Source organism: Pan paniscus, chromosome 2 (assembly GCF_029289425.2).
Source record: "Pan paniscus chromosome 2, NHGRI_mPanPan1-v2.0_pri, whole genome shotgun sequence".
NCBI classification, from domain to species: Eukaryota; Metazoa; Chordata; class Mammalia; order Primates; family Hominidae; genus Pan; species Pan paniscus.
This window is the reverse complement of record NC_085926.1, coordinates 91,840,018-91,853,159: the sequence shown is the minus strand read 5'-3', so window position 1 is coordinate 91,853,159 and position 13,142 is coordinate 91,840,018. Positions and strand designations below refer to the sequence as shown.

Sequence of the window (13,142 nt, the reverse complement as noted above, 5' to 3'; positions counted from 1 at the left end):
GTTGGGATGAGTCAGGGAGAGCTAGTGTGGGAGCAGTCTCTAAAGCTGTCTTCAAGGAACGGAAAGAGGAGTGGGCAAAGGATTTAGGATCTATGGGGTCAGCTAAATTTCCTTTTGTGAGTTTATGTGATGGTTTTGTTAGGATGGCAAAAGCAGGTATCCAAAGGTGAAAGTATCCAATCATGTCCAGGAAGGAAAGGAGCTGTTGTTTTGTAGAAGGGGTTGGGGTCTGAGAGATCAGTTGGTCATGATCAGCAGGGAGAGCACGTGGGTTTTCATGAAGAACTATGCCAAGTTAGGTAATGGATGGAGAAGAAATTTGAGCTTTGGAAGGAGATACTTGATATCCCATGGAGAATAAATGTTGAAGGAGCAGGAGGGTGTCTTTTTGAGAAGATTCAAAGGCAGGGCTACAAAGTAGGTCATCAACATATTGAATAAGGTGAGAAGTGGAGGAGTGGAAAGAAAGTAAATCATGAGAAAGAGCTTGGCTGAAGTAATGAGGGCTGTCCCTGAAGCCTTGCAGCAGTACAGCCCAGGTAATTTGCAGGGACTGATGGGTGTCAGGGTAAAGGCAAAGAGAGGCTGGGATGAGGGGTGCAGTGGAATAGTGAAAAAACCATCGTTAAGATCAAGAATGGAATAGTGAGTTGTGGAGGAAGGTATTGAGGGCAAAAGAGTGTATGGGTTGGGCACCAGAGGGTGGATAGGCAAAACAGTTTGGTTGATAAGGCGCAGATCTTGAACTAACCTGTAAGACTTGTCTGGTTTTTGAATAGGTAAAATGGGGGAATTGTAAGGAGAGTTTATAAGTTTTAGAAGCCCATGCTGTAGCAGGTGAGTGATAACAGGCTTTAATCCCCTTAAAGCCTGTTGTGGGATAGGATACTGGTGTTGAGCAAGGTAATGGTGATTAGGGTTTAATGGGATAGTAATGGACATGTGATCAGTTGCCAGGGAGGTAGTAGAAGTAGGGGGATATGAAAGGAAGATGTGAAGGAGGCTTTGGGTTGGGAAGAAGGGTGGCATCAGGGAAGCAGATAATTTGCTTAAGATGTGTCAGTCTAATAAGGGAGCTGGGCAGGTGGGGATAACTAAAAAGGAGTGCATAAAAGAATATTGTCCAAGTTGGCATCAGAGTTGGGGAGTTTTAAGAGATTTAGAAGCCTAGACGTCAATACCCACAACAGTTATGGAGGCAAGGGAAACACGCCCTTGAAAAGAAGGTAATGTGGAGTGGGTAGCCTCCATATTGATTAAGAAGGTGACAGACTTACCCCTCAATGTAAGAGTTACCCAAAGCATATGTGATGGTCCAGGAGGCTTCCAGGAGACTTCCGAGGCAATCAGGCAGTGTCAGTCTTCAGCCGCTAAGCTGAGAAAATCTGGGAAGGCGTCAATCCGAGAGCCTTGGGCCAGAGTTCCAGGGGCTCTGGGAGTGACTGATGGGTGAGTTGGACTGTCCGATTTCCAGTGGGGTTCTGCACAGATGGGACATGGCTTAGGAGGTATCCCAGGCTGCGGGCATTCCTTGGCCCAGTGGCCAGATTTCCGGCACTTGAAGCAAGATCCTGGGGGAGGAGGTCCTGAAAGAATGCCTGACCACTGTGGCTTAGGCGTTTTGAAGTTCTTGTGTGCTGGAGATGTGGCTGGGATTTCTCTCACAGTGGAGGCAAGGAATTGCAACTCAGAAATATGTTGCTACTTGGCCGCCTCTAACTCTATTATTGTATGCCTTGAAGGTGAAGTTAGTTAAGTCCTGTTGTGGGGTTTGAGGGCCGGAATCTAATTTTTGGAGCTTTTTCTGTCGGGAGCGGATTGGGTAATAAAATGCATATTGAGAATAAGACGGCTTTCTGACCTTTTAGGGTCTAGGGTGGTAAAGGGTCTCAAGTTTGCTGCTAAACAAGCCATAAACTGGGCTGGGTTTTTACATTTGATGAAAAAGAGCCTAAACACTAACTGCTTTGGGAGAGGTCAGATAAAGAAAAGGAGCATTAACCTTGACTATGCCTTTAGCTCCAGCCACCTCTTTAAGAGGAAATTGTTGGTCAGGTCGGGGAGGGCTAGTCGCAGAATGAAACTGTAAGCCAGACCAGGTGTAAGGAAGGGAGGTGATAGAAGGATTATAGGGTCGGGGAGTGGAGGCCTAGGAAGAATTGGAGCCTGATTCAGCCTGGCGGGGAGCAAACTGAGGAGGAGCACTCTGGGGAAGAGGGGAGAGATCGGATTGGTTGGTAGAAAAGGAAGATTGAAAAGACTCAGCGACGCTTGGGGTTGGGACTGAGGGGACGGGCGAGAGGGAAAGAAGGAGGATTTGGGATGAGTTGCATTAGGAACAGAGACTAGGGAGGGACTGATGTGTAAAAGAATGCCTGGACGTCAGGCACCTCAGACCATTTGCTCATTTTATGACAAGAATTATCTAGATCATATAGGATGGAGAAATTGAAAGTGCCATTTTCTGGCTATTTGGAACAATTGTCGAGTTTGTATTGGGGTCAAGTGGCATTGCAGAAGAAAACAAGGTGTTTAGGTTTTAGGTCAGGTGTGAGTTGAAGAGATTTTAAGTTTTTGGGAATACAAGCTAAGGGAGAAGAAGGGGGAATAGAGGGTGGAAGGTTGCCCATAGTGAAGGAGGCAAGCCCAGAGAAAAGAGAGGGTAGAGACATGGAGAAGGGGGGTGGTGAGCAGCCCTGGGCTGCAGTGTGGGTGAGCAGCCAAAGCAGGCATTCCCACCATTGACATGCCACCAAGTGAATGTGGGTGAATGGACGCAGGCATCCCCATGGTGATCAGACAACAATGGAGTGTGGGTGAATAATCAGGCAGGCGTCCCCACAGTGATTAAACACCAAGGGAAGGCTGTCTTCCCAAGTCCGTGACCAGCACCAGAGTTTTGGGTCCACGGATGAAATGTGTCTCCTTTGTCTCTACTAGAGAGGAAAAAAAACTGGAATTGGAAGGACAGGGAGATTGAAGGATAGCGAGAGAGGGAGATTGAAGGGTAGCAAGAGAGGCTGGAGAAGAGAGTGAAAAGACCGCTTAACCGATTTGAAATTGGTGAGATGTTCCTTGGGCTGGTTGGTCTGAGGACCTGAGGTCGTGGGTGGATCTCCTCACGGAGTGAGGACGAGGACAGGGGACCAGTCTCTGGAAGGAGTCCTCCTGTCCCAGGTCTTTGGCACCAAATGTCATGTGCGTCCGTGTGAAGAGACCACCAAACAGGCTTTGTGTGAGCAATAAAGCTTTTTAATCACCTGGGTGCCAGCGGGCTGAGTCCAAAAAGAGAGTCAGCAAAGGGAGATAGGGGTGGGGCCGTTTTATAGGATTTGGGTAGGTAGTGGAAAATTACAGTCAAAGGGGTTGTTCTCTGGTGGCAGGGGCGGGGGTTACAAGGTGCTCAATGGGGGAGCTGCTGAGCCAGGAGAAGGAATTTCACAAGGTAATGTCATCAGTTAAGGCAGGAACCAGCCATTTTCACTTCTTTTGTGATCCTTCACTTGCTTCAGGCCATCTGGATCTATATGTGCAGGTCACAGGGGATATGATGGCTTAGCTTGGGCTCAGAGGCCTGACAATTACTTCATGTACATTGGGATGGGGAAACTATTGGTGTGTCATTGGGAGATTTTCAAATTAATCCCTCTGCTTCTAGTTGCCTTCTCCCACCCTCCTGCTAAAGCTGTGTTAAAGTCTTTCTGAGGCCTCTTTAGGCAAAAGGGTTCTTCCTTTCATTGTAGGCATCTTTAGGCAAAAGTGTTCTTATTTCCATTATAACTCTGAGTGTGTATATTGGATCTGAGGGAAGAGAGAGACCCTCTCATATTGTTTTATATTGTTTTATACTAAGTACCTGTTTCAAGAAAAAAACAAGGAAGTGAAACCAAAGACAGGCAGCCCAGCGCCAGGCCCAAAACTGGGCCTGGGCCTGCCTGGCCTAAACCCAGTGGTTAAAAATCAACTCAGGCTGAGCATGGTGACTCACGCCTGTAATCCCAGTGCTTTGGGAGGCTGAGGTGGGCGGATCACGAGGTCAGGAGATCAAGACCATCCTGGTGAACATGGTGAAACCCTGTCTCTACTAAAAATACAAAAAATTAGCCAGGTGAGGTGGCGGGTACCTGTAGTCCCAGCTACTCGGGAGGCTGAGGCAGGAGAATGGCATGAACCCAGGAGGCGGAGCTTGCAGTGAGCAGAGATCATGCCACTGCACTCCAGCCTGGGCGACAGAGCGAGACTCCATCTCAAAAAAAAAAAAAAAATCAACTCATGACTTAGAAACCGATGTTATCCATAGATTCCCGGCATTGTATAAAAGAACATTGTGAAACTCCCTGCTCTGTTCTGTTTCAATCTGACCACTGGTGCATGCAGCCCCTGTCACGTACTGCCTGCTTGCTCAAATCAACCATGACCCTTTCATGTGAAATCTTTAGTCTTGTGAGCCCTTAAAAGGGACAGAAACTGTACACTCAGGGAGCTCGGATTTTAAGGCAGTAGCTTGCTGATGCTCCCAGCTGAATAAAGCCCTTCCTTCTACAACTCGGTGTCTGAGAGGTTTTGTCTGTGGCTCGTCCTGCTACGGATCAACGCTTCCTGTCCCTTGTTTATTCACCAACAGGTTCTCATCAGCTTTCCAGCTTGGATAATTTGATGAAATCACTTATTTAATAATGACCCCTACCATGCTGTCAATTGTTATATTTTTTAAACAAAAAAACATGTTTTTAAAAATTCTCTTACTCCTTAAAATTTTTAAACATTTATCTTAATATCATTTTTATGTGGTCCTAGAGGGAGAAGCCATAAATACTCTCTGCCATCATTAACCATAAGCATCACTTTGTATGCCTTTACAGAGCAGCTAGAAATAGTCCATGACTTACTTGCCTTGTGTATTAGTCTGCTCAGGCTGCTACAACAAAACAACACAGAGTTCATGGCTTAAACCATAGAAATTTATTTTCTTGCAGTTCTGGAGTCTAGAAAGTCCAATATTAAGTTCAGTTAACTCAGTTTCTGGTGCAGGCTTTTTTCCTGGCTTCCAAATGGCTGCCTTCTCGCTGGCTACTCAGATGGCCTTTCTTTGGTGTGTGCACAGGGGATAGAGAAAGCACAACAGAGCTATAGAGAACTCCCCTGAGTCCCTTCTTATAAGGACACTAATCCTTTATTATTATTATTGCTTTTATATTTATTTATTTATATAATTTCAACTTTCTATTTTAGATTCAGGGGATACATGTGCAGGTTTGTTACATGGGCATATTACGTGGTGCTCAGATTTGGGGCAAAATGATCCTGTCACCCAAATAGTGAGCATAGCAAACAACAGTTAGTTTTTCAACTCTTTTCTCTTCCCTCTCTTCCCTCTCTTCCCCCTTTAATAGTCATCAGAGTCTATTGTTGCCATTTTTTGGTTCACTAATCTTAGGGGGGTCACATTATGACCCCATCTAGTCTTAATTACTTCCTTAAAGGACCTGTCTCCAAATATAGCCACACTGGGTGTTAGGGCTTCAACATATGAATTTGGAGCGGGGAAGGGGTGTGGGGGGGAGATGGGGACACATTCAGTCCATAACACCTTGCCAAGTACAATGAAAATGCTTATTTTATCATTTTACTTACTATGAAAAAAAAACCAGTAGTTTTTTCATTTTGTCTGCGGCTGACTTTTTTTTTTTTTAATGTGGACTTGAGTTTCTATGTTAACTGCCTCTTTCCTTTCTGCTTGTTTTATTTTTATTTTTTTCCTTGATTCCTTAGCCCAATGATATTCTCTCTTTTCCTTAATGAGTTATTGTTTTATTTCACTGTTATTTAGACTGTGTCTTAAAGCCTTTTGGTTATTTGACAGAGGGTTCTGAGATGCTGGTAGAAACCATTGAATTAGAAAGACTTACTTGACGATATACCAATATTCCAAGTAATCTCACTTGCAAATAAGCACTTTAAAAAATAAATTATATCCTAAGAGTCAAAGGAATGCCATTGATATCTGAAATCCTTCTAAGCCTCTAAGCACAGTTTCAGACTTGCTTATTTCAGGGATCTAGGGGCTATTGCAAGTAGGGCGATATTGCAAAATTAGGAGAATTCTTTTACTGTTGCCTTTTTAAGTGTCCAGGAACACTTTGCCTGTTGCTTTTCCAAACATAAATACAGACCCAGGCCACAGAACTAATATATTGATGTAATTGTAACAAAATAAGTCAAATAGAACAAAAACAAAACATTTTCTGTGCAATAACTTCTTGGTGCATGATGTCAAAATCAAATGATGTTTTGGGGTCCTAGTGGGTAGGAGATAAAAAAGACAATGAAAGCTGAGTGTGGGACTATCTTGCTGCATGTCATGAAAAAGACCTCCTGTTGTAGCATTAGGAAACATAACCAGTTTGCAATCTAGTAGTCAGGAGAAAAAAATAGAGTTGTAGAAAATTCCTTCTTTATCCTTGCCAACATCTGAGCTCTTGAATCCCTTCAATGAAGCATCTTCATTGATCACTGACCAAGAACAAACAATTCAAATAAAAGAAATGGCCAGTGTAACTTTTTTTCTGGGTAATAAAGCTGCGTATTCTATCATTTGAGTAAAGATATTTGCTGTTTGGAGGGAATAACTAATGTGTACTGCTTTCTCTGTCTAGTTAATCAAAGGTTTTAATCTGTGGAAACAATGCCAGAGTGACTTTTTTTTTTTTTTCCTAGAAAGGGGCTGTAAATTGAAGTTATAATTAAATCTTGGTGTAAGGAGAGGTCCGTTTCACTTCTGTTGTTGTTAAACAGTTCAGGCATTACTCCTGTACTCATTCAATGATCTGTTCCAGAATGGAGGGTCAATGGTCACATTTTTTTTTTTAATTCCACCAGTGGCTTTTCTACTTCTAAATAATTGCCAGCCTACACTCCCCTATCCTTAATGTTTTAGAACTCGCCTTTATATGTGTAACATTTCATTCACAGATTACTTCTTCTTTTTCTCTCCCTGGATTTAAATCTTTATCCACACCTATCTCTTAATGATCTTTGACTCTGGTAAAGTATTTCTCATCAGTCAGTATTTGCTCAGTCCTTCAAAAAGACCTAGATACAGTTCATTACAGAATGTTCTTTAACCCATTCCAACCCTTAACACAATATGAGAAGAAATCGTTGCATAGCAGCATAATCCTCAATGTGATACAAAATATAAAATCTAGAGAAAAGCAAGGATAATAGTTGGTGAATCCCTACATAAAAACCCATCTTTGAGTTTTCCTTAATCCTGGCAACCTTCACATTTTTTCAATTGCTTCTTCCCTCCAGTTGGAAATTTTCTGTGGTAGAAATCTTTATGAAAAATAACTGAAGTATTTTATAGTTAATGTAATTATTTTAAATACATTTTTGAATATACAGCCATTTTTACCATTATTATTGTTATTATTTTTACCATTATTAACTAGCCTTTTTTTTTTTTTTTTTAATGTGATGGCGTCTTGCTCTGTCACCCAGGCTGGCGTGCAGTGGCGCAATCTCTGCTCACTCCAGCCTCCACCTCCTGGGTTCAAGCGATTCTCCTGCCTCAGCCTCCTGAGTAACTGGGATTAGAGGTGCCCACCACCACTCCTGGTTAAATTTTTTTTTTTTTTTTTTTGAGACAGAGTCTCTTTCTGTCGCCCAGGCTGGAGTGCAGCAGCACGATCTCAGCTCACTGCAACCTCTGCCTCCTGGGTTCAAGTGGTTCTTCTGCCTCAGCCTCCTGAGTAGCTGGGGTTACAGGCACGCACCACTGCTCCCAGCTAATTTTTGTATTTTTAGTAGAGACGGGGTTTCACCATATTGGCCAGGCTGATCTCAAACTCCTGACCTCGTGATCTGTCCTGGCTAAATTTTGTATTTTTAGTAGAGATTGCATTTCACCATGTTGGCCAGGCTAGTCTCGAACTGCTGACTTCAAGTGATCAGCTCACCTCGGCCTCCCAGAGTGTTGGGATTACAGGTGTGGGCCACCACGCCAGCCCATTATTAATTAATTTTTTAAATAATATATGCAATTATTTTTTCTCAGGCTTTTTTTTTCTTTTTTTTTGAGGCAAGGTCTTGTGCTGTCACCCAGGCTGGAGTGCAGTGACACATTCGGGGCTCCCTGTACCTCAACCTTCTGGGCTCAAGCGATCCTTCAGCCTCAGCCTCTCAAGTAGCTGGGATTCCAGGTGTGCGCCACCATGCCCAGCTACTTTTTAAATTTTTTGTAGAGATGGTGTTTCCCTATGATGCCCAGGCTGGTTTCAAACTCTTGGGTTTAAGGGATCCTCCCACCTCAGCCTCCCAATGTGTTGGGATTACATGTGCGAGCCACAGTACCCAGCCTCAGTCTTGGTTTAAACAAAATATACTGTTTCAACAATTGAGACTTGTGAAGCACAGTTATGTCTCAAAGTATCATCTGGTGGTTCTCTATATTTGTAAAGTGAAAGCCATTTTCCTTCACCTCATCCAACACTGAAGCCCAGACAAAGATAAAAATACTCGGCCAACCCAAGTGCTAGCCAAAGACCCTCTTCTCAGAAACATTCTTTCAAGGGCAATTTTTCATTTATGAGATGCCAAATAAGAAGAGCCTAGGGAAAAGAGAGATGGAAAGCAGAACTAAAAGAGAGATGAGCTTTTGGAGGGAAGAATGTGAGAACCATCTTTGCAAAAAAACAAGGGAGCAAAATGGAAGAGCTTCAGAGGATAAGCTATCCTAAAGCCTGGATGCTCCTCCATCTGCCACCTCATCCTTAACCTGACTGATCAGTTTTGGACAACCTGCAGACCTTTGGTCCTGCCCTCCTTGAACAGAGGGTGGCATTAGCAGAGGGAGTGCTAGCATCACTGTCATTACAGGGACTCTTATGAAACCAATAACAATAAATTATTTTTTGGAGGTAAGTCAATCAAATTTACACTCAAAAAACAAAGACTTACCCCCCACATGAAGAGAACATATGAAGGCTGTGAATACAATTTCAAAGAGAATTCCAGTTCATGTTTGCACAATGGTTTTATTATTGTCATAATTGTTCCACCTGCTTTGGTCATTATTTTGAAGGAATGACTCAGATAAGTTAAAAAAATCAAGTTGACTCAGTTGTACTTCTTATCTTGAAAGACTCATAAACTCCACATTATAATCTAAAATTTTGAATCTGAATGTAACACTTTTCAAGCAACATAGTTGGGTTTTAACAAGGACTTTCTTGAGATACTTCTTAATATAAAGAAGTGAAACAAATGAGTAAGGGACAGTGTGCTAATACAAAAAGAGGACAGGGTTTGGATGCTGGTTGTCTGTGTTCTCAGCTGTGGGAACTTGCTAAAATTAACTCAACTTTAAATTTTAGCTTATTCATATATAAAACGGAAAATTTTAATCTACTTAGAACAGTTATGATTCAGATTAAAGGAGATAATGTAAAACAGCATTTATGTGCTCATATGTCATGGTTATTATGGTAAATAATGGAACTTTTAGATATTGCTGCATGTCAGCAGGGTGAATATTTTTGGGCAGAAGAACTTTGAGCCAATTGCTGAAAGCACTTCAAACCCCATGCTTGTCTCATCCAACAGTCCTGTAGTTTTAATTTGGGTTCATGATGTCATGCCTGTATCTTTCTGGCAAGAAGCAGTAGACTGCTTCAAAAGCCATTCTCTTAGATGGATGGGTTTATTTTGTAAAGGACAGCTAATTATTTAAGATAGTGACCTTATCCACTGCACAACCACATAATTTCTTTTACAAAAATTAAAGTCAGCTCATGGCAGTTGTGCAAGAGCAGAGTATGAGCTGTGGCAGCGGGAGTTATGGGAGACCAAACACGTAGAAAGTTTCTTCTGCTCTTTGACCGAGTGTTGTTTGGCTGAAAGTGGTGCAGCCAAAACCGTAACCAAAGAAGGCATTATGCTTCCAGAAAAGTCTCAGGAAAAGTATTGCAAGCAACAGTAGTAGCTGTTCGATTGGGCCCTAAAGGAAAGGGATTCAAGCAGTCAGTGTGAAAGCTGGAGATAAAGTACTTCTGTCAGAATATGGAGGCACCAAAGTAATTCTAGACCACAAGGATTATTTTTTTATTTAGAGATGGTGACATTCTTGGAAAGTAGGTAGACTGAAATAATTCACTGTTGAAATGGCATCAACATGAAGCTGCCCATTCCACTGAAGTTCTAAAATCGTACATCATATGTTAATTACTATGTCTTTTATTATAAAGTAATTATATCTAAACTAATGACATCAGTGTCTCTATAATTTAGTTTCACTGTATTGATAAACACATTTCCAAATAAAAATATGTAAATGAAAAAAGTTAAATCAGGTACATCATGGACATTTGAGTAGCAGAATACACTCAAGAAAAGAGCACTGGGCTAAGGGGATGGGTATATTTGAATTCCATTAGCACAACTCATAGCAAATCATGTCACCTCTCTCAGCTTCAATTTCTTCAATAGGAAAATAGGGATGATAATTCTGTCTTATAGTTTATTTCAGTATGTGAAAATCAAATGAAATAATTAATTCGTGCTTTGAACATTGTTATGTATCATACCAATTTAAAGCATTGTTGGGCTGAACTAGATGAAATCCAAATTTAGTGCAAATATATTTAGACAAAATTTTTTGTTGTTGTTAGCTTAATTTTCCTGTAGGACAGAAGCATAACAGTTTTTGTTTTTTTAATATTCCTCTCAACAATTGAGACAATAAAACTTCCTGATTTTTGAAAAGCAGCAGACAATAAACAATGGATTGCAGGTCTGAGAGTTGGGATGCCTATGATCTAGCTGTAGTTTTGTTGTTTATTCACTTTACAATTATGGAAAAATATGTTGCATGCTTTTTACCTGAGTTTCATCATCTCTTAAATAATAAAGGTGGTTATGTTTACTTTTATAAACTTAAGTGGACATTCCCAAGAACTCAAAAACCTTGGCTATTCTGGGTGATTTAGACCTTTGCTTTCACAAGCATGAATACAGTATGTGTTATTACACCTGCTTTGTACCCTTTAGTTGGGACCCATACGGGGAAAGAGATGTTCTTAAAAATCACTATCAAACTCCTAATTCCAAAAGTTAATATTGTGTAAGGAAAAAATGCCAAGAAGTGAATATATATGGAGCTTTATTTCCTAAGTGCATTTAACCTTGATTTTTAAAATTGAATCAGTGTATTCACCCTTCAATGAAAGTGTTATTGTTTTCCCCAGAAAGAATCACATAGTTGCTGTAAAGTTCAAAAAGTCCAAATTTTTTGCTGTATTTATTACAAACTAGCATGCGTAAAACTACTTAAAATAAATGAGATAATTGCCCACGTCAGGCTCTTTCACTGTTGACAGGACTGTCATTGATAAGTCAATAACACACTTGGCAGATAGCATGATCACAGAGTACCATCTTTTATATACGTTCTGCCTTGACTTAATCTCTATTTTAATGAGCATGATAAACCTGGCAAGAGATAGGGTTACAAATCTAACCCAAACAATTTATTTATTTATCCATTACATTTAAACCTCTGCTTTGGCAAGTCAGAGAAATAAAGTAATATTACTTCACTCCTGAAAGATTTTTTAAGTTACTTAACTGATAAATATAGTGAGTGACTGTTGATAAATCTTTTTGCTTTTTTCTTTCTTCTATTGTCAACTTTTGAGTATTTATTGCTTATTGTTTACCAGGTAATAAGAGACAAGAAAAGGGAAAGAAATTCAGACATTTATATTACTTGTTTATCTTCTTAGTGAAAGAACCATTTGTGGTTAAAATCAGGAAAAAAGTTACTTGTAGATTTTATTTATGTTTTTTACATTTTTCATTAAAAAGCTGTATTAACATGCTAAAATAATAAACCAAAACTCGACACTCTCCATACTTTTCTCCAAATATAATTGTTGTATTAGCAGTTTGTCTTTCCAAACTCTTTTCTGTGTATTTTTCCACATGATATTTACATATATACTACTTTAGCTGATTTATAGAGAATTATGCAATGAGTGTGGCATTTTACAACTTGCATTTTAACTTACTGTATCTTTGAGATCTCCAGTACAAGAGTATCTTCCTTTTAGCAACTGCATATTATTCCACAGTACGGGTTTATTATAGCTTTTATTTCCATTCCCCTCTTTTTTTTTTAAGTCAGGGTCTTGCTCTGTCACCCACACTGGAGTGCAGTGGTGTGATCATAGCTGACTATAGCCTTGACCCCCCACAGGCTCAAGTGATCCTCCTGCCTCAGCCTCCTGACTAGCTGGGACTACAGGTGTGCACCACTACACCTGGACAATTGTTAAAATTTTTTGGAGATGTGGGGTCTCTCTTTGTCATCCAGGCTGGTCTTGAACTCCTTGGCTCAAGTGATCCTCCTGCCTTGGCCTCCCAAAGTGCTGGGATTACAGGCATGAGCCACCGTGCCTGATCCTGTGCTCCTCTTGATAGATATTTAAGTCATTTTTAATTTTTTGATCTCACAAACAGTCTTTCAATAAACAATTCTATTTTTTCCAGCACATGGGCATATATGTAGGACATACTTAGAAGCAGAGTTGTTGAGATGACGAGTATATGTGCTTTAAATTTTACCAAAATACCTTCAAATAAAACCTGCCAGTTTATGCTCCACTACCAGTGTACAAGAATGCATGTTTTCCCTTACTCTCACCAATAATTGATATTATCATTCTTTTAAAGTTTTGCCAGTCTAATATGCAAAAATATAATTTTTAAAATAGTTTGATTTGAACAGTTTATAATGTTTATTGCCCGTTTATTCTCTGTAGTGATGGTTTATATGATTGTTTATATTGTTTTCTTTATAGTTTGTTTATATTTTAGAAATGATTTTATATACAACCGTGCATGCATTTCTGTATTGGTCAGCTTATCTGGATGCAATTTTTTCTATTCTATATGCTGTAAGTATTTTCCTCCAGTCTGTTGCTTGATATTGAACTTTGTTATGTTATTTTTATTGTTGCTGTTCAACAACAATCTCCACAGAGATCACAAAGGTTTTTCATTAAAATTGAGAAAGTTTATTACTCTTGCTTTAAAGATGGTATGGCTTTTTTTTTTTTTTTTTTTTGAGACAGAGTCTTGCT

General features: G+C 40.3%; 1 protein-coding gene across 2 annotated transcripts in view; it reads left to right on the top strand.

Moving 5' to 3' along the window:
* PROS1 (protein S) overlaps positions 1-13,142 on the top strand; it is a 105,509-nt gene that overhangs the window by 33,575 nt on the left and 58,792 nt on the right. The window contains exon 1 of one of the 2 annotated variants that reach the window (XM_055110171.2): positions 12,653-12,956. The exons of the other annotated variant lie outside the window; for it this stretch is intronic. Coding sequence (XP_054966146.2) covers positions 12,794-12,956 — 163 coding nt within the window. The 5' untranslated portion in view covers positions 12,653-12,793. Of the gene's footprint in view, positions 1-12,652; positions 12,957-13,142 lie in introns of those variants that run through there. 2 annotated transcript variants of the gene reach the window in all.